The sequence below is a fragment of the Prunus avium genome, chromosome 2, assembly GCF_965620075.1.
Source record: "Prunus avium chromosome 2, drPruAviu1.hap1.1, whole genome shotgun sequence".
In the NCBI taxonomy this organism is placed as follows: domain Eukaryota; kingdom Viridiplantae; phylum Streptophyta; class Magnoliopsida; order Rosales; family Rosaceae; genus Prunus; species Prunus avium.
The window spans coordinates 4,390,170-4,409,742 of NC_142285.1; the positions used below are offsets into that span (position 1 = coordinate 4,390,170).

The following is a 19,573-nucleotide window of genomic DNA, read 5'->3' on the forward strand; positions in this document are numbered from 1 at the left end:
CGCCTCTATCATGATTTACTGCAAAGAACATTTGATTTTTAAAAAAAAACTGTGCATGCTAAACTTTTTTGTACTTTTGCAGTAAACTACGGGGGGTGTATTCAATTAGGATTATAAAGCGTTTAAAAAGATTTTAAAAATTCGGGTGTATTCAATTTGAATTTATGCAAACTTTTTAAAAGTCTATAATAGTTTGGGTGTATTCAATCTAGACTTGTTTGAACTTTTAAAATGTCCATTTAAATGTGGGTGTATTCAATTAGGACTTGGAAAAAGTCCATTTAAATTTACCTGTATTCAAAAGGAGATAGATTTGGAAGGATTTAATTAGTAAAATATCCATAGAACCATAGTTAGTAAAATATAAGGCATTTTCCAATTGGCTTATTTATGTACATGCCCCCTGTGCTTTTAAACTTATCTCAGATTACCACCTGTGTTTGCAATCGTCTCAAAATACCCCCCAACCTTTGAAAAACAGTCTCAATTTACCCGTTCCGTTAGTATTTTTGACGTTCCGTTACGAGCAATTGGCCCCACTTCGTTTTAATCTTTAACCTCTGCGAATAAGGGTTTTTTCACTTTCAGAAGAGAGGAAAGAAGAGAGGAAAGAAGATATTTGGGTGAGAAAGGGCAATTTGGAGAAGGAGGCTAGGGCTTATCAAAATCTGAGGTGGGGTTCGAATTTTGGGAAAATCTAGAGAAGAAATCACCGTTTGGTGTTAGACTTTAAGGTTAGAAAGTGCGAAGATGGTGATGCTTAGAGAATCTGAAGGTTGTCAACCCATATGTAAGTGGACCCAATTCTCACTTGATTTTCTTGATTTTGGCATGTGCATTGTATTGTTGTTTGAGTTTTTTTTTTTTTTTTGGTATACTTTTTGACTCTGTGTTGGCTCTCTGTAAATTTGGTTGAGTTGGTTGTGTTGGTTTAAATTAGACAGAAGTCGTTATAAAAATCTCAATACTCTCAATTTTTGCGGGAGCATCTCTTGTGATGATGATGATGATAAAGGTTATATTGTATGAGGGATGTGGTTTAGTCTCATAAATCATAAAGGGGAATATTCTTTTTGCTGCTCTTTTCTGCACTAATACTTGTACCTGTAGGTTAGGCTTGAAGTGATGGGAAAGAAGGCAAAGAATGCAACCAACATTTTTGGAAATGCGGCTGGGAAAATTTCCAAAGAGATTTAGAAAGTGGAGAAGGGAAGGATTGTTAAGAGTACTCTTTGCAATGAAAGAAGTTCTCGGAGCCATTGCATGGTAGGATTCCCTTGGACTTTCAAATATATGATAATTCTTCCCCAGGTCTTGTCACTAGTTGGATATAACTTGCTTTCTATTTCTACACAAATAATCCCTGATGTCCCAACAGTAGGAGGACGCTTGATGCTTGTGGACATGGCTGGCTCTGAAAATATTGAGCAAGCTGGCCAAATTGGATTTGAGCAAAAATGCAGGTAATGTCTTGGTGGTGCTTAATTTATGTTGATACTGTATGCAGCACTTTCATTGTCATTGTAACAAATGTTTAAATTATGGTTATATTGAATTCACGGACGGCAAAGATCAACCAAGGAAACATAGCTCTCAAAAGAGTGGTTGAATCCATTGCCAATGGTGATTCTCATGTGCATCCCTTTAAAGTGTGGCAATTGCGGTGGAGAAGAGCATAATCGAATTAGTTGCAATGTATGTGTCATTATCCAAAATTGCTTTACATTTTAATCTATTTCATTTGGTTTCTGACTTGATGACTTTGCTTATTAGGAACCTAGAAATCCCAAAATAAAGCCTACTAGGAAGAGAAAAGTGGCCAAGGAAAAACTTTCACTAAGTGCCACGGTTTCAACTATGTTTTCACCATTCAAATTTTCATATCATGCCTACCTAATTATTATTTGTTTTAGGTAAGAAGGAGAAGGCAGAGAGAAGAAGCAGGAGGAAGGCAACGGAGAGAAGAAGAGGGAGAGCGATGGAAAAAAGAAAAGAAAAAGAGAGATGGAGACAGGCGGAGAGAAGAAAAGAGGGAGAGAGAGAGAGAGAAACTAATTAAAAACATAAAGGGGGAGAGAGAGAGGGAGGCAACCAAGAGAAGAATCTGAATTTTTTATTTTTTTTAAAGGTATGAGAACGTGTACACGTGTATAGCAAGTCCTTTGAGTCTGAATAGCATTCCTCTTATAGCAATTCCAGCTTCCATGATAGATTTTGCTGCAGTAATTCTTGAAGGTGGCCCTCCTTCTAATTTGATCGCATCCATTCCTCCTTCCTTTAAAACCCCAACTACAGAATCGACAGCCTGCTCATAATGGAAACTGCAACATCACCCACCCATGGCCTACTTATAAAAAAGCAAACCCAATCAACAAAATAGAACACTCTCATTTCTGAAATTCAATACAGCTCTGTTTCTACTTGGTTGCAATGAAATTTGAAAAAAATGTAAGAAAGCACGTAGCTTCAATAATTCATCAATTGGGTCATAAATTTCATCATTAAAAACAACAAAAACCAAAAAAATTAGTTAAATTTCCTTTCTTTTACTTTCTCATCAGCCAAACAGAACACCCTCTGTCATGCTCATGCACAAAAAGTCAAACAATGTTCCAATGTCCTTTTCCTTCACATTCTCATAAACAAAACAGATCTTTCTCAAAATTAGAAAAAGAAAACAAAAGGCCCATAGACAATGAACCTCCCAAATCAATAGAATTAAGGAGGAATTTTCCATTTTATTCGCTACCTACTTGATTTGTGCTAGACTCATAGCAGACAAAGGGCAAGTCCCCAACCAAAAGCAGTCGCTTGGCACCATGAGCCACGGCTCGGCAGTGAACCAGCATTTCATCAAGCGTGATAGGAAGGGTGGTGTCATACCCATGAACCACCATGGCGGCCGAGTCGCCGACCAAGCAAATGTCGATGCGCGCGGAGTCCAGGTGGACAGCAGAAGGGTAGTCGTAGGCGGTGACCATGGTGATGGGCTTGCCCTTCTTGTAAAGCTAAGCACCTGCAGAGGAAACAAAGAGAGATGGTTAACACCCAAATCACAACAGTGTCAAAAGAAATTGAAACCCTAAATATTTTTTTTTCTTTACCTTTGTTGATCGAGGTAGAGCGACAAGCCAACACCCAAATGGTTAGATTAAAACCCAAATCAGTAACCCTAAAATTAAAACCCAAATCCCTCTGAACTAGAAGGAGGGAGGAGAGAGAAAGAGACGGGAGAGAGAGAGAGAGAGAGAGAGAGAGAGAGAGCATGGAGAGAGGGAGACGCGAGAGACAGAGTCTATCTGTCTATGGCTGTGGCAAAGGCAAGGCGACGAGGTGGGAAGAACAAGACTGGAGAGCGGTAGATGTGAGAGACAAGAGATGGAAGAGAGATAACAGAGAATGAGAACTATCGGGGCTTAAGAAAAAATATTGAGTCACTGTTCACTCAGTGTTTTTTTTTTTTAAAGCTTCAATTACAACGGTTGAAACGAAAACCGTTGTGGAAAGTTGTGAAATAAATTCAGAAAACTACACACCGTAAACCACAACGCTTAAAAACCCCTTTTAACAACGGTTACGTAATAACCGTTGTGGAAGAGACAACTACAATGGTTTTGGAGTCAACCGTTGTGTATTCAGCGTTGTCTTTTTGAGTATTTGTAGTAGTGTATATCCCAATTTGGTTAGGTATCCATTCATGTTAATCTGCAGACTTGATGCAAATTTATGATAAATTTTCCAGATACTTTAGTGATATGCACCAATTGGAGTGGTTAGATCACAAACTGGATAGCAAATTCAACTCCTAAGGAAACGTATTAAGTACTAAGAAACTAGTTGATCTCAGCGTGTGATTGAAATTAAGATTTAGGGCGAGTGCATGATTAACATTTTCTCAATAAAATGACATGTGTTAAACAAAATATATAAAGCTTACAGCATCGTCTGAGTCTCTGTGTGCAACATAAGCCTTTAATTAATGGAATACAATGATCTTTACTTAATTGTCATCTTCCTTAACGGGGCAAGTCATTAGAAATCGTCAAACCATTGGCTGAGCAATTGTGAGCGTTTTCTTGATCATGGTGATCCGTAGATCTTCCTGTAAAGAAGGCTGGTTTCTCCGGTCTGGATAGACTAATGGTTTCACTTTTTAACATAAGAACAACCGATGACATAGTTGGCCTCTTGTTTGCATCTTCTTGAACACACAATAATCCAATATGAATGTATCTTAAAAATTCATTTGGACTGCATGAGTCCTTCAACACCGGATCCATCAACTCCAACCCTTTCGTTTCGTTCCATAACTGCCAAGCCTGCAATTAATACCCTTCAAAGATGTAAGTACTACTCTTAAATTGATAGCTACATTGATTAGTTTTTGATAAACTTTTTGTATAATTTAACCCAAATGAAGACCTTACATAGCCTATAAGAGTAGGTGCATGATTTGTTGGATGAAAGCCTAAAAAGTTCCTTCTCCCCGCTATGATCTCAAGCAAAAGTACTCCGAAGCTAAAGACATCCGATTTTACCGAATACAATCCCTCCATAGCATATTCTGGAGCCATGTAACCGCTAATTGCAAGGCCAAAATAATTGACATGAGGGTTAAAGCCGAAATATAGATTTAAGATTATTAATTAGATAGATGATGGAACTTTACTAGGTGCCAACAATTCTTTTGGTGTTTCCTTGAGTTTGATCTTCAACTCCAAACATTCTTGCCATGCCAAAATCTGATATTTTTGGATTCATACTGCCATCTAACAAGATATTGCTCGCTTTCAAGTCACGATGTATAACTCTAAGCCTTGAATCTTCATGAAGATATAGAATTCCTCGAGCGATTCCTCCTGTTATTATGCAACGGGTTGACCAATCTAGCTGTTCTCGTTTTTTGGATTCTGCACTCACAAGTAAATAAAAGCTTGATTATTGTACTCAAGTTAGAAATTGCAAGGGGTTTTCAAAATGATGTACCTGTACTTGTACTAAAAAGAAAATAGTCAAGACTTTTGTTTAGCACATATTCATAGACAAGTATGGCTTCTTCTCCTTCCAAACAAAATCCCAGAAGCCTGACAAGATTTCTGTGCTGAAGTTTGGCTACCAATGCAACCTCATTCTTAAATTCTTGTACACCTTGTTTGGAGCTCTTTGACAACCTCTTCACTGCTATTTCATGTCCATTAGCAAGTGTTCCCTGACAAGGTATATGAGGTGCTTTATCCACCACTACTACAAAAAGGGCAAAAGACGACCAGAAAAAGACGACGGAAGAACAAAAAACCGTCGTTGTTTTTAAAAAGACGACGGTAACAAAAAACCGTCGTGGATAAGTGACTTAAACAACTAAAAAATGGAGATACTGTTGAGAATTTTTTTATAACGACGCACACAAATAAAAAAGCGTCGTCTTATTAAAAAGCTTTTCTTTATAGTTAAAATCTGACCAAAAAACAACGACAGCAGGTATGACAAGCGTCGTCTTTTAAAAATCAAGTGTCCTTTTTTTGGTAAAGACATGGTTGTTTTGAAAGAACTGCCGTCTATTATATGTAAAGACGACGGTTTTTTTATAAAAGGGTCGTCTATTATATGTAAAGACGACGGTTTTTTTTTTATAAAAGGGTCGTCTATTATATGTAAAGACGACGGTTTTTTTATAAAAAGGGTCGTCTATTATATGTAAAGACGACGGTTTTTTTATGAAAGGGTCGTCTATTATATGTAAAGACGACGGTTTTTTTTATAAAAAGGGTCGTCTATTATATGTAAAGACGATGGTTTTTTTATAATAGGGTCGTCTATTATATGTAAAGACGACGGTTTTTTTTATAAAAAGGGTCGTCTATTATTAAGTAAAGACGACGGTTTTTTTATAAAAGGGTCGTCTATTATATGTAAAGACGACGGTTTTTTTATAAAAAGGGTCGTCTATTATATGTAAAGACGACGGTTTTTTTATAAAGGGGTCATCTATTATATGTAAAGACGACGGTTTTTTTATAAAAAGGGTCGTCTATTATTAAGTAAAGACGACCCTTGTTATATGAAAATGGTCGTCTATTATGAATTAAAGACGACCCTTTTCATATAAAAAGGGTTGTCTATTATGTAAAGACGACAGTTTTTTTATAAAAAGGGTCGTCTATTATTAAGTAAAGACGACACTTTTTATATGAAAAGGGTCGTCTATTATGAAGTAAATACGACACTTTTCATATAAAAGGGTCGTCTATTATATGTAAAGACGACGATTTTTTATAAAAAGGGTCGTCTATTATTAAGTAAAGACGACCCTTTTTATATGAAAAGGGTCGTCTATTATGAAGTAAAGATGACGGTTTTTTAAAAAAGGGTCGTCTATTATATGTAAAGATGACGGTTTGTTTTTAAAAATGGTCATCTATTGTGAAGTAAAGATAACGGTTTTTTAAAAACAAGATTTAACGGTTATTTCAACTCTGATTTCGATCGTCAATTTAAAATATTTACACTAGTGGTTACCACAAAATCTTATGTTATGTTTAATGAAAGTATAAATAAACTCTTAATTGTTAGTGAATATATTGTTTTGATGGCACACGCATTCTATGAAACTAGTTTCAATGATCCAACCGTCAAACTTGTTTGTTTACACATCGTGATCATATACGCTAAAAATCGGGAAAAAAAATAAATCAAAGATCAAGTAACGGGACAAAACATTTCGACGGTTATAAACGAAAAATCAAGATTTAACGGTTATTTCAATTCTGATTTTGATAATTTTTTACAGCTACACTCCTTGACCCTATATGAATACAATGACTACATTCGATCATCAATTTAAAATATTTACACTAGTGGATACCACAAAATCTTATGTTATATTTAATGAAAGTATAAATAAACTCTTAATTGTTAGTGAATATATTGTTTTGATGGCATACGCATTCTACGAAACTAGTTTCAACGATCCAACCATCAAACTTGTTTGTTTACACATCGTGATCATATACGCCAAAAATCGGGAAAAAAAATAAATCAGAGATCAAGTAATGGGACAAAACATTTCGACGGTTATAAACGAAAAATCAAGATTTAACGGTTATTTTAACTCCGATTTTGATGATTTTTTACAGCTACACTCCTTGACCCTATATGAATACAATGACTCAATTTGATCTTCAATTTAAAATATTTACACTAGTGGATACCACAAAATCTTATGTTGTATTTAATGAAAGTATAAATAAAAAGGGTCGTCTATTATATGTAAAGACGACGGTTTTTTTATAAAAGGGTCATCTATTATATGTAAAGACGACGGTTTTTTTATGAAAGGGTCGTCTATTATATGTAAAGACGACGGTTTTTTTATGAAAGGGTCGTCTATTATATGTAAAGATGACGGGTTTTTTATTTATAAAAGGGTCATCTATTATATGTAAAGACGACGGTTTTTTTTATAAAAAGGGTCGTCTATTATATGTAAAGACGACGGTTTTTTATAAAAGGGTCGTCTATTATATACAAAGACGACGGTTTTTTTTATAAAAAGGGTCGTCTATTATTAAGTAAAGACGACGGTTTTTGATAAAAAGGGTCGTCTTTTAAAACACGCGAAAAAATGGCCGCTTAAGTGAATTCGCGCTCGACAAATTTTCAAATTTTCACCCGTCTTTGAAAACCTTATCTCTCATTAACAAGCGTCGTCTTTTAAAACACGCTAAAAAAAGGCTACTTAAGTGAATTCGCGCTGGACAAATTTTCAGATTTTCCCCCGTCTCTGAAAACCTTATCTCTCCCTCCTTGAAACCCTCCTGCACTCTCTAAAACACCCTCATGAAACTCTCTACAAAATCATCAAAAAATCGATATCAATGAAGGAGTTGAGAGATTGAGGTCTTCGCAGATCCATAAGATGTAGAGGGAGGTTCTGTATTTGAGAATCAAAGCTGGTTGAAAGGTTTGATTTGAAAGATCTCGACCTTCACTTTCTTCAAAGAAGATCTCGCTCTCAGGCACTCAACTCGCTCATCAAACTCAGCGACTAGATCTAGAAAGACTTATGGAAATCGGTCTATATATATATATATGTTTGTTCATGTATTGTGCTAATTTCGTGGGATTTAAGTGAGTTTCTCATTTGGGTTTTTTATAAATATGCACAGCCGTCCCACAAGGCCTTCGTAATCAAGAAGAAGCTGACGAAGAAGATGAGGCAAAACATACCCATCCCTCACTAGATCCGTTTGTTTTTGGACCGATAACATCATCAGGTCCAAAATACTTTTTGTTTTTGTTGTTTACTTTAATTATTTTGGAATTTCATTGTTAATTTTCTGAATCTCTGATTTTTCATTTGTTATGGTGCCACCACAAGAACAAGTACTTTGCCAATTATGCCAATTGTGTTCTGTTGTCATTCTAGACCTGCATAGATCTTTTTGCTAAGGTTAGGTTACTGCTAAACAAGTTTATGTTTAAGAGTATTGAGGTCTCTTTCGTGCAGGTCTTTCCTTTTCCGACACCAACAACTTGGAAAATGTGCAAGAAGGCAGAGCTAAGTCAACCCAAGAACAAATTGATGAAGTTAAAATCAAATTAGTAGAATTTGTGAGCTCCGTTATTTCTAATTATAGGTAGGAAGTATGTATGTAATAGAATAAAGATTGGTTGACTATGTAATAACTATTGACTCTTCAAAAAACTAAAGATAATAAAACGATGGTTTTATTGGAAAAACCGTCATCTGTATATATTATCAATGACCTCTTTTAACACCATAACGTCTTTTTATATACAATCAACGACGGTTTTACTAAAAAATCGTTGTTTTAGAGTTAATAGACGACAATATTTCAAGAAATCGTCGTCTTCACATTTAATAGATGATGGCTTTTTAACAAAACCGACGTCTTTGGATATAATAAAACATAGTTCTTTACTTAATAATAGACGACCCTTTTTATAAAAAACCGTCGTCTTTACATATAATAGACGACCCTTTTTATAAAAAAACCGTCGTCTTTACATATAATAGACGACCCCTTTTATAAAAAAACCGTCGTCTTTACATATAATAGACGACCCCTTTTATAAAAAAACCGTCGTCTTTATATATTATAGACGACCCTTTTTATAAAAAAAACCGTCGTCTTTACATATAATAGACGACCCTTTTTATAAAAAAACCGTCGTCTTTACATATAATAGACGACCCCTTTTATAAAAAAAACCGTCGTCTTTACATATAATAGACGACCCTTTTTATAAAAAAACCGTCGTCTTTACATATAATAGACGACCCCTTTTATAAAAAAACCGTCGTCTTTATATATTATAGACGACCCTTTTTATAAAAAACCGTCATCTTTACTTAATAATAGATTACCCTTTTTATTAAAAAACCGTCGTCTTTAAAAATAATAGACGATGGGGATTTACCGTCGTGGTTTTATGCATGAAAAGACGTCGCTCGATTTTACGACGGTTGAAAAACCGAATACACGACGGTGGATTACCGTCGTCTATTTCAATTTTTGTAGTAGTGCACTCATGTTAATTAAGTTTAAAGTTGTACGTACAAATTGAACTAACCGTAAGCACCGTATATTAAGAATCAAGAATTTCCAAGACAAAATGAGGATATAATTCATATTTTCATACCTTGAAGACGACACCAAATCCGCCTTCACCTAACTTGTTATTGTCAGAAAACTTGCTGGTGGCAGTTTCAATAGTTCCCAAGTCAAATTGCAAGGACTCGACACTGTTTGTATCATTCCCAACTAAGCAGAATCCAAAATAATGAGTTTCTCAAAATATTACATGCAAGGTAAGGTAGTAGAAAAACGTAGTGAAAATATAAGGAAAACATGTTGCTTTGGATTTCAGATATTTAATTTGGTTTTACCGTTTTCTTGACTTGGGGCAGTACTGTTACTGTACTTGTCCCTTACTGATCTTCTGCGTGCGAAGCAGTAGAAAGCTACAAGTACCACAGAGACGGCAACAAGAGCAACAATACTGGTGACAATGATTATGGATGGAGAAAATCTGCTTCTTCCTGTCAGAGCCGGTCCATTGATTTTGGAGGCCCTGTGCAAATATGGATGTCGAGGCCCTACATATACAAGTAGGAAAAAAAAATCCATATAGAAACAAAATTTTCTGACACGGGAAGAACACCTTCGGAAAGAGCTTCCCAGAAAATTTTCTTTAGTCCCTCTTCCAAATCACAGAGCAGATAAGTTGATTTTCCAATTTCAATGCTCGGTGAATTCTCATGTGAATGACGGAGGGAGAAAAGAACTATGATTTTGGGGAAAGGGCTAAAGCTTGGGGTTTTACAATCCAAAATTTGATGGAAGAGGGTGGTACACTGGTACTGAAGAGAAAATGATTTATTTTGATGGAGGAGAGTGAGAGAGACTTACTGAAAGAGAAGAATATTATAATGAGAATAGGAAAACAAATTAAATTAGGGCCTCTACTCCCTAAGTCGTGGAAGTTGTTGATAATTAATATTCAATTCAATTTTGGTTTTGGTTTTGGGCCCTTGCATGTGGCGTTGTGGAGTGATATTTAATATTTCATTTTTATTTTCTTGTTTTAATTAATTGAATGCGTTGACTTGGAAAAATTTGGGGCCCTTAAATTTTGGGGGCCCTGTGCGGTCGCACAGCTCGCACACCCCATGGGCCGCCTCTGCTTCCTGTATGAACGATTTATATTCTTTAATTGTTATAACCTGTATCAGACCGAAAAACAAATCCATTACTTTTTGTGAAATAAATTTTAGGATTAATTATAATTTTGGTCATTAGGGTTTGGCTCGAAAGCATTTTTAGTCACTGTGATTTTAATTTTTCCGATTCCGTCACAATACTTGCAGTCGTTAACAAATCATGTCACATCTCTCAATTTAGTCATTGTGATTTCAATTTGCCTATGCACGCATTTAGCACGTGCAATTAAACTGACAGAATAGAGAGATGTGACTTGATTTATTAACGATTGCAAGTGTAGTGACGAAATCGGGAAAATTGAAATCACGGTGACTAAAATTGATTTCGAGCCAAACCCAATGACTAAAATTGTGATTAATCCAAAATTTTAATCCATTATACCGCCCGCCTTGCCCAGGCTTTGGAAACCCCATCGAAGTCGAATTCCCATTCCTGAACAGGGCGATGCCCATCCTACTGAATTCTCAAGAGCTGCCGTCCGACCCGGTCCAACGGTCTCTGTCCCTTAGGCAAGCGCAGGAAGCGCTCTTTCAAATGGGAAAGAAAGATGGAGTGTACTATCACCTAGGGGTGGGCATAAAAATCGATAAACCGATCAAACCGACCGAACCAAACCAAACCAAACTGAAAAAGAGTGTTTTTTGACCAAACCGAAAAAGTCAAACATGGATCTGAATCGAACCGAAGGTCCACAGTTCGGCTCTCGGGTCTAATTTTTTCAGAACCAATGAACCTGAAACGAACCGGTCAATATTTAAATATATATATATATATATATATGTTACATATGGCGTCGTGTGATTGGCCAAAAATATATTCATGTGAGACTGCTTGCAGCAGATCCCTCACAATTTTTTTTTTCTTTTCCCGTAACCCTCACACACGTGACTTTCTCTCTTCTTTCACTCAGTCTTCTCTTCTCTCTTCTGTTTTAATTTTTCGTTTTGTTTTTGACCTAAGAGGCTGCGGCGGGCCTCTCTCTCTCGACCCACCTCAGATCTTCGATCCTCTCACTCTCAGTCGATCAGCCACCGTGCCGCCTTCATCCCTGCATGCAGGTCAGCTTCTCTCTCTCCCTCTTATCTATTCTATTTTTTCCCCGTTGCGTCTTTACTCCGCTAACTCTCTCTTTGCTCTCTTCTTATCTCGATTTTTCTATGTTTCTCAGTCTCAGTTTCTTATCGCCGACAACATCTATTCCTCTCCTGCGATTTCTTCTGTGGGTTTCTCTCTCATATCAGTCAAAGGTGAGAGCATCATCTTCCTTTGAATTTAGGGTTTATTCTAAATTAAATTTATGGTTTTTTTCTTTTAAATTAGGCTTGTCGATTTGGTGGTTGAGGTTGATGTGATGGTATATTTTTTCTGTTAAGGTTTTAGGGTTGTCGAATTAGGGCTGCCACCAATTAGGTTATGCTGTGTTGTGATGATTATTTGAAATTGACAAAGAAATTATGAACTGTTAGTTTCATTATACAAATTAGGGTTGCTAGCATTTAGGTTCTTCTGTTAAATTATTCTAATTAGGGCTGCTACCAATTAGGTTCTTCTTCTAAATTATACTGTTGTGATTATTTGGTTCTGTTGTTGGCGGTTCTGTTTTGCTAAATTAATTTTTGTTTTATGAAATTAGGTTCTGTTTCTGCTGCTGCTATTATGTTGTTATGCTGCTGTATTAATTATGTTTATGTTTCTTTTTGTTAAATAGGTTATGTTGCATGCTAGGTCTGTTTTGATTGGTTAGTTTCTGTTTCTGTTTTGAAAGATTAAGACCTGCGTTTCTCTCAATTTGTTGAGTTGGGTTCAAATTTTGGTTCAATTCAAAGATGATCTTTGCTAACTAGAGTCTGTTCTGAAATTTTGGTTCAATTCAAATTTTGGTTTTAATTTAAGGGGTTTTTTTTTAAAGCAGTGGGTATTTTAGGGTATTTGGTTTGAATTTATGAAAGGAATGAAGCTTGTTTGTAAGCTAACCCTATTTTTGTTTTCATTCACAGTTATTTAGCATCTCTACTGCTGAGCGTTGAAAATTTCGAAAATTTTGCTGAAATGGAGATAAATATTTGCTGCTGTAATCTGTAATCTGTTTTGTTTTGTTTTGAGTTAATATGTTTGTATTATGTAATCTGTAATCTGGTTTGTTGATGGTGAAACTTTGTGTTAATTCTTTAATTGTTTTGTAGGTTGCCTTGTTAAGGCTTTTGGAAGAATGGATGTAGCAGATTTTTTGCAAGGATATTATGTTTATGTGTATTTTTATGATGGGTTGTAATCTTTCATAAGTTTAATTTGGATTCTTTGCTTTATTTGTGTGTTATTTTTTGTAATGGTTTGTAAAACGTTATATTTCCGTTCTTGGTTGGTTGATGATTGTGTGAATGTGGGATTTATTTAGTTGTTTAGAAACTTAGATTGGAATGATGAATTTTTATAGGTTTATACATTTGCATGATTTCAGGATTTGAAGAGAAGTAAAAAAGTTATTTGGGCCTGTTAATTAGAACTTATTAGGTTATGGTAATTTGACAACAAAAAAATGGTTTGGGTTGAAACTTGAAAGTAAATATGAATTGGGCTTTTTTTGGCTGACAAAAAAATATAATTTGGGCTTCTAAAAATGGATCATTGGGCTCAAGCCCAAACCGATCAAAATCCAGAACCGACCTGAGACCCGAAGCCCATTTACAGTTTGGCCCAATTTCGGGTTTTACCCTAGACCCGACCCAACTCGAGGACCGAAGTCTTCATCGGTTCAGCCCACGGGTCGGCCAAAATTGGACCCGACCCGAACCGTGCCGAGGTGGGCAGGCTAGGACTATTCTCTTATTTGAGTTGCTTTCGATGGCAGGCTAGGAAAGAAGGAAAGCCAGCTAGATAAAGGGCTAGAGCAGGGTAAATGCCCTAATCTGATATTTCATTTGTTAATCCTGAGAGAGCAGATGAGGAATCAAAACTCTCTTTAATGACAGAGGCTGATTTGGATTGGAGATCTCCTTGGCAGAATAACAGGAGATCATCAGCAAAGCAATTTTTTGGGGATCAGAATTAAATCAGATGGGATATCTTATCAATGGCCAAAACCACACCACACAATTGTAAGACATGGATCAAATTGAAGATTTGCATGGTAACCATAATAAGCATACATACCTTCTTTAGGTGCTGGTGCTGCTGAAACAAGACCTGAAATATCTACTGACGAACCGGCCGTAGACGCAAAGAAACCAAATTTCTCATACCTTAAATTGCAGCTGGGTTTAAGAACTCTTCCTCCTTGCATTCCACCGCTACAGGTTGTAATTATTGAGATGGACTCTTCAAGGCAATTACCGCAATCTGTCTGGCCTAGGTCTGGAGTGCACTGAGCAAGTGCGTATATTGTTTCACCTCCAGGGACAGTTGCATGCCCTGCTGCAAAATTTTTTAAATCATGCCCTGACAGAGCTCTCTCCCTTAAAATACCCAACAAGGGGGTAAGCACCCACTCAAACTGTTCAGGATTTTTAGGAAAGTTTGGGCTAGACACACACTCAAGAGGGTCCTCTTGTTTAATACCAAATATCGACTTGTTTGAGTATCTCACCATACAAAGCTCTGCCCATATGATTGCTTCCTTTTGAGTTGAACAATTTTCCAAGAGAATATCAGTAGAGTTGTTGAGACAAGCCTGACAAATTTCCTGTGAGAGATCTCCTCTGCATAATGCAATTGCATTGATCTTGTTGGAGTCTTGTCCCCTGGATGAACTGTAAAACCCGAAATTGTTTTGGGCGCTGGAGGAGAAGGAAGAGAGGAAGCTGGTGAGGTTCTCTTGGTACTTGTGACCTGCTGTGTAGGTGCCAGTATCAGAGCATTTCCAGCAGTAATCAGCTGTAGGTGTGCACATTCCATCATTTTGGGATATGGTGGGAGCAACAAGGTTTAAGATAATAATAGCAAGATTAATGAAGAAAAGCATTGATCTTGAGGAACCCATTTTTCTTGCTCAACTCACAACAAGTAACAACTACTATGTCTTAAAGGAAAGACAAGATGGTGCTGTTTCTTGGTTGTATTTGGGCTGTGGCCCTCTCTTTCCCTTTCGTTTTATTGAAAGTCTTTCGACCCAAAAGGAAAGACAAGATGGTTTCTTGACTTAAAAATATACAAGGTCTAGATGGTTTCCTGACCCTTAATTTGACCTCAAGTCTTCTCTTTGAATTTTCTTCTGACGTTAGCCAGACGACATGTTTTCCTCACTCTTTATCATTGTATTGGAAGACTATGATGCGGGCCAACCAGAAAGCACAAGGCAATTGCCAGGTATATTCATCAGACATGTCAGTCCATCAATTAAAATCCGAAAATTTATTTTTATTTTAATATTTTAATATGTGCCTAAACCCATTAGCCCAACCCAAATTAATCCGAAATTTATTGGCTTGTGTTGGCTTGATTATAACTGTATTGGTTGGATTTGGGTTTTGTTGAAAATTTGTTTCAACTTCGGATTAGTTTGGCATTTGATAAATGGATTTACTATTGATTTATCCCCTGAACTTGTACTGTATTTTCAAATTGCACCCTCACTTTTTTTTTTGGAAAATTGAGTCCACAAACTAATTTTTATTGTCAATTCCACCCTACCGTCTAAATCAACATGTCATCCAATAATCCGTCAAATTATTTAAAAATATATTTTTTGAAAAAATTAAAGGAACAAAATAAAAAACAAGAAACAAATAAATAAATAAATAAATCCTGTGGACCCAACCCACTTTCCCCCTCCTTCCCCTTGCGGTCTTCTTCTCCTCCCCATTTCCCCATGACCACCACCTGAATCAGACCAATCCCCCCACCTCCCCCCTTCAGTTTTATTTACCCCATACCATTCACCCCTTCCCATTCTAATCGGTTTCCCCATGACCACCACACCACAACGAACCCAGAACCCACAAACCTACCCCTATTCACCCCTTTTATTTTATATTATTTCAACATATAAAATGACCAATTTGCCCTCATATTTAACGGCAAATTGAATGAAATGTTGAGATTTAGACAGTAGGGGAGGAATTGCCAATAAAAATTAGTTCATGTACTTAATTTTCTATAATAAAAAAAGGTAAGGGTGCAAATTGAAAATATCGTATAAGTTCGGGGGTAAATCAACAGTTGACCCTTGATAAATTGATACCAAAACAAATTGGTTTAATTTGGCCTCTCAAATAAACGACAATTTGGTTTTACTTTATGCAACGCTCCGCCCAACTGATCGCTTCATCTTGGGTCGAACAATTCTTGAAGAGGATGAGACTGGACTAGTTGACACAAGTGTGACAGTCGTTGAGGGACACATCTCCTCTGCATAATGCAATTGCATTCACTTTGTTCGGGTCTTGTCCCTTTGATGAATTGTAAAAGCTGTTAACACCGTAACTAACTGAGCAACTAGCTAAGAAAGATCATCCACGTGCCATACTTTGAGAGGTCATCACCTTAGCCAAAGAAGCATTACCACAAGTCACAACTCTAAACAAAGCAAGAGGAGTCCCACATCGGAAAACTACAAGAAGTGAATACTCCCCCTCACCTATAAGAGCAGACCACTCTCCACTTAGGAGGGGATCCTAGACTGGGCTGGGCTTCTCACTTGTTACCTTTATACCTTTATATTTGGGTCCAACCCTATGTACAAATGTAAATACACATTATTACAATAATAAGAATATACTTCTCCGTGGACGTAGCTGTTGGTAATTTTTAACAACAATATTAAAACCTTGCAAGTGCACAAATCAAATGATAGTATAGTAAGCAAGCAAGGGTCATTCCCACAGAGATTGTAATCTAAAGAGATGTTTATCAATGTCACACAAAGAAAACTAGAACACAATTAAACACGAAAACAAAATAAAGATTGAAATCACAAGGACTTCCACACACACGCCAACACCAAGGGGGTTTTGATTTGATTTTGTAAATAAAAGAAAACAAAACAGAATTTAAATTAGAGTTTAAGAGAAATTAGTTTAAAATCAATCAAGAACAATAGCTAGGACTCACTATCCACCTCCAAACAATCAATCAATCCATAAACAACAATAGATAATCAATTTCTAGCAAGCATATGATGACGACACTCACAACAAGATCATGGCATTTGACTCGAGTTGTATGATTCTCTCTTAAGTGTATGTAAAGTGTATGGCATTTACATCAATACGTGTATTCTTAATTGAAATCCAGTATGGCATTTACTCAATTTAACAATCAAGAATCCATTACGATCAAAGAGAATATGAGTGTCACAAAAACCCTAAAACATGGCATTTGTTATTAGGAATTCAAGAATCGATTTCTCATAACTAGTTCTTAACCCAATTATTCGTTGCAAACAAGAACACATTCAATATGGCAATTGACCTATGTTCTACAACAATTTAATTCCGATACATGCTTCAAAGTTAGCTACTCAAAGAAACAAAATATCAGAATTCACATAACATCGAGAAACCGAAATCATCCCGCTTGTAGAAACTGAAAAATCCATTCAAACTTGTTTATAGAATTGAAATCATGTTTAGGGCTTCAAGATTAAGCCCTAACTAACAAGAAATTAGTTACTCATGTTCTGGGATGAACTCAAAAATAAATACATAAGAACTGAAAATTAAAAGAAGAAAGGAAAAGAAAGAACTCGCTGGCAGCTTTTTCCTCTTGCGCGGTTGATCTCCTTCGGACGTGTATCCTCTGTATGGGGCCTTGGCTGGCCTTTTATATGACTTAAATCAAAGTCCTAAACCCTAAAATTTACTGAAAAGTCGTCCAAGAAGTCTTGGTAAACAAGGAATCCAAATAGGAAAGTAAAGATCACAATTCCTAACTCCACAGGGAAATACAGCTCAGCCCAATTGTCACACGATTTGGGGTTCTTCGGCCTTCTAGAAAAATCAGGAAAAATATATTTTAGAAAGATAAATGTCTTATCTTTCCAACCATATATAGCACGTAACTTGGAAAATTCGGGAAGGCTTCCGTTTCTTCATATTCACGTAACATGTACGAAACTGTCCTGTCTGCACGTGGGCTAACGTTACTTGTAATACTGTACCAATTGGCTCGGTAGAAAATTCTGGAAAAATCACAGATTCAACTTCAAGGTGTTAGCTTTCATCTCCAATTGACCTTGCACTAAAATTCCTCCGAAAAGTTGATTTTCCCTTAAAAACCTTCTAAGAGCGCAGAAAAGCTGAAAATCAGAAAAGTGAAGTAATAAGCCCTTTTTAAGTCTAATTCTTCTACAAAGCCTAAGTAAAGAGAGTACATAAATGAGTATATTTATGGACTTATCAGTAGCCCATTCATTAAGGGTGAACCACGTATATCTTGTCTTCTGTATATTTATCGCTTGCCCAAATCTTCACACACATACTAAAGGTCCACACCTTCATCCATCATCCATCATCCATCACACCTCATCACTAAGTTGGACTCAATCTTGGCTGAACCATTTTGAGCATCAACAAAAGCCATAATTGATTTGTGTATTGTTGGAGGAAAAGGAGGAAAGGAGGCTGTTGAGGTTTTGTTGGTAGATGCTGCGCCAATATTGGAACATCTCCAGCAGAAGTCGGCTGTGTAAGTGCACACACCGTCGTTGATTTGAGCTACGGCAGGAGGAGCAACAAGGTCCAAGATAATAGGAATTGCAATGAAGAAGATGAGCAATCTTAAAGAACCCATTTCTTGTTGCTGAAGTCAAAAGTACTGTTGTATACAAACTAGTAAGAACCTTTTTTTTTTTTTGGTCGAAACTAGTAAGAACTTGTGTCTTCAATTCTTGGTTTAATAGACTAGTAGCATTATGTATTTGCTTTGATAATCATCAATCCAGTTATTGCCGCAGATGGTTGCTGTGAACACTTGACTTTATCAATCCAGTTATTGCCCCAGTTGGTTGCTGTTGACAATTAAATTTTATTTATGGGTTTGTAGTACAATATTGACAAATCCTCTGTTTAAAGACAGAGTTGTGGGGCTTATTCAAATAAAAAGGACTCCTCTGAGTTGTGGGGCTTATTTTTTCAGTTAAATTAAATGGATAAATAAGAATTCATCTGCAACTTCATGCCTCTCCACAACATATTGCCAATCAACGACAAAGGCCTTGTATTTTATGGTTAGTGAAGATATCATGCAGAACAAGAAAATCCTGAAGTGTGAATGTTGTTTATAAACAAATGACAATAAACAATCAAAATATATTATCTCCCACTCCCATCCCAGGGTCTTATTTTCATATGCTGCCAAGGAATTGCTTGATCATCAGAAAAAGATGAAAAAAAAAAAAAGGTAAGGAGACTTGAGGGTTTAGCATTTTTTTTCTTCTTCTTCTTTGATTTCTGGCACAAGAGTGAAACTATAATGGGTAACTTACAGGAGGGGGCTTGTAGCCCTATTGTAACCCATCTGAAGTTTACTTGAATATAACTTAAACACGTTTATTTATTTGTTTTTATTTTTTCGTGAACCGTTCTACAAATTATTAATCGAGAGACCACACCCATATGATTATTGTTGGGTTCATTTTTACACATGATTTATCATGTTATTCACCCATTATTTTGAGTTAGTTCTTGACATTTTATAGCTTTTTACTTCCTTTCACTACTACAAAAAGGGCAAAAGACGACCAGTAAACAACGACGGTAGATCAAAAAACCGTCGTTGTTTTTTAAAAGACGACGGTAATAGAAACCCGTCGTAGAAACATACTTTAAACACCTAAAAAACGGCACACGTATAGATATTTTGAAACCACGACGCACCAAATTAAAAAAGCGTCG

At 36.3% G+C, this 19,573-nt stretch overlaps 1 protein-coding gene across 1 annotated transcript; it reads right to left on the reverse strand.

Annotated features, from left to right (window-relative positions):
* Window positions 1-3,902: 3,902 nt before the first annotated feature.
* LOC148296299 (cysteine-rich receptor-like protein kinase 15) lies at window positions 3,903-14,774 on the reverse strand. The gene is made up of 7 exons (XM_088248471.1): window positions 13,815-14,774; window positions 9,911-10,222; window positions 9,664-9,785; window positions 4,999-5,209; window positions 4,670-4,910; window positions 4,428-4,581; window positions 3,903-4,319 (listed from the first exon to the last, which is right to left on the reverse strand). The coding sequence occupies exons 1-7, from the start codon at window positions 14,719-14,721 to the stop codon at window positions 4,017-4,019; spliced, it is 2,250 nt and encodes a 749-aa protein (XP_088104597.1). The 5' UTR covers window positions 14,722-14,774; the 3' UTR covers window positions 3,903-4,016.
* Window positions 14,775-19,573: the final 4,799 nt, after the last annotated feature.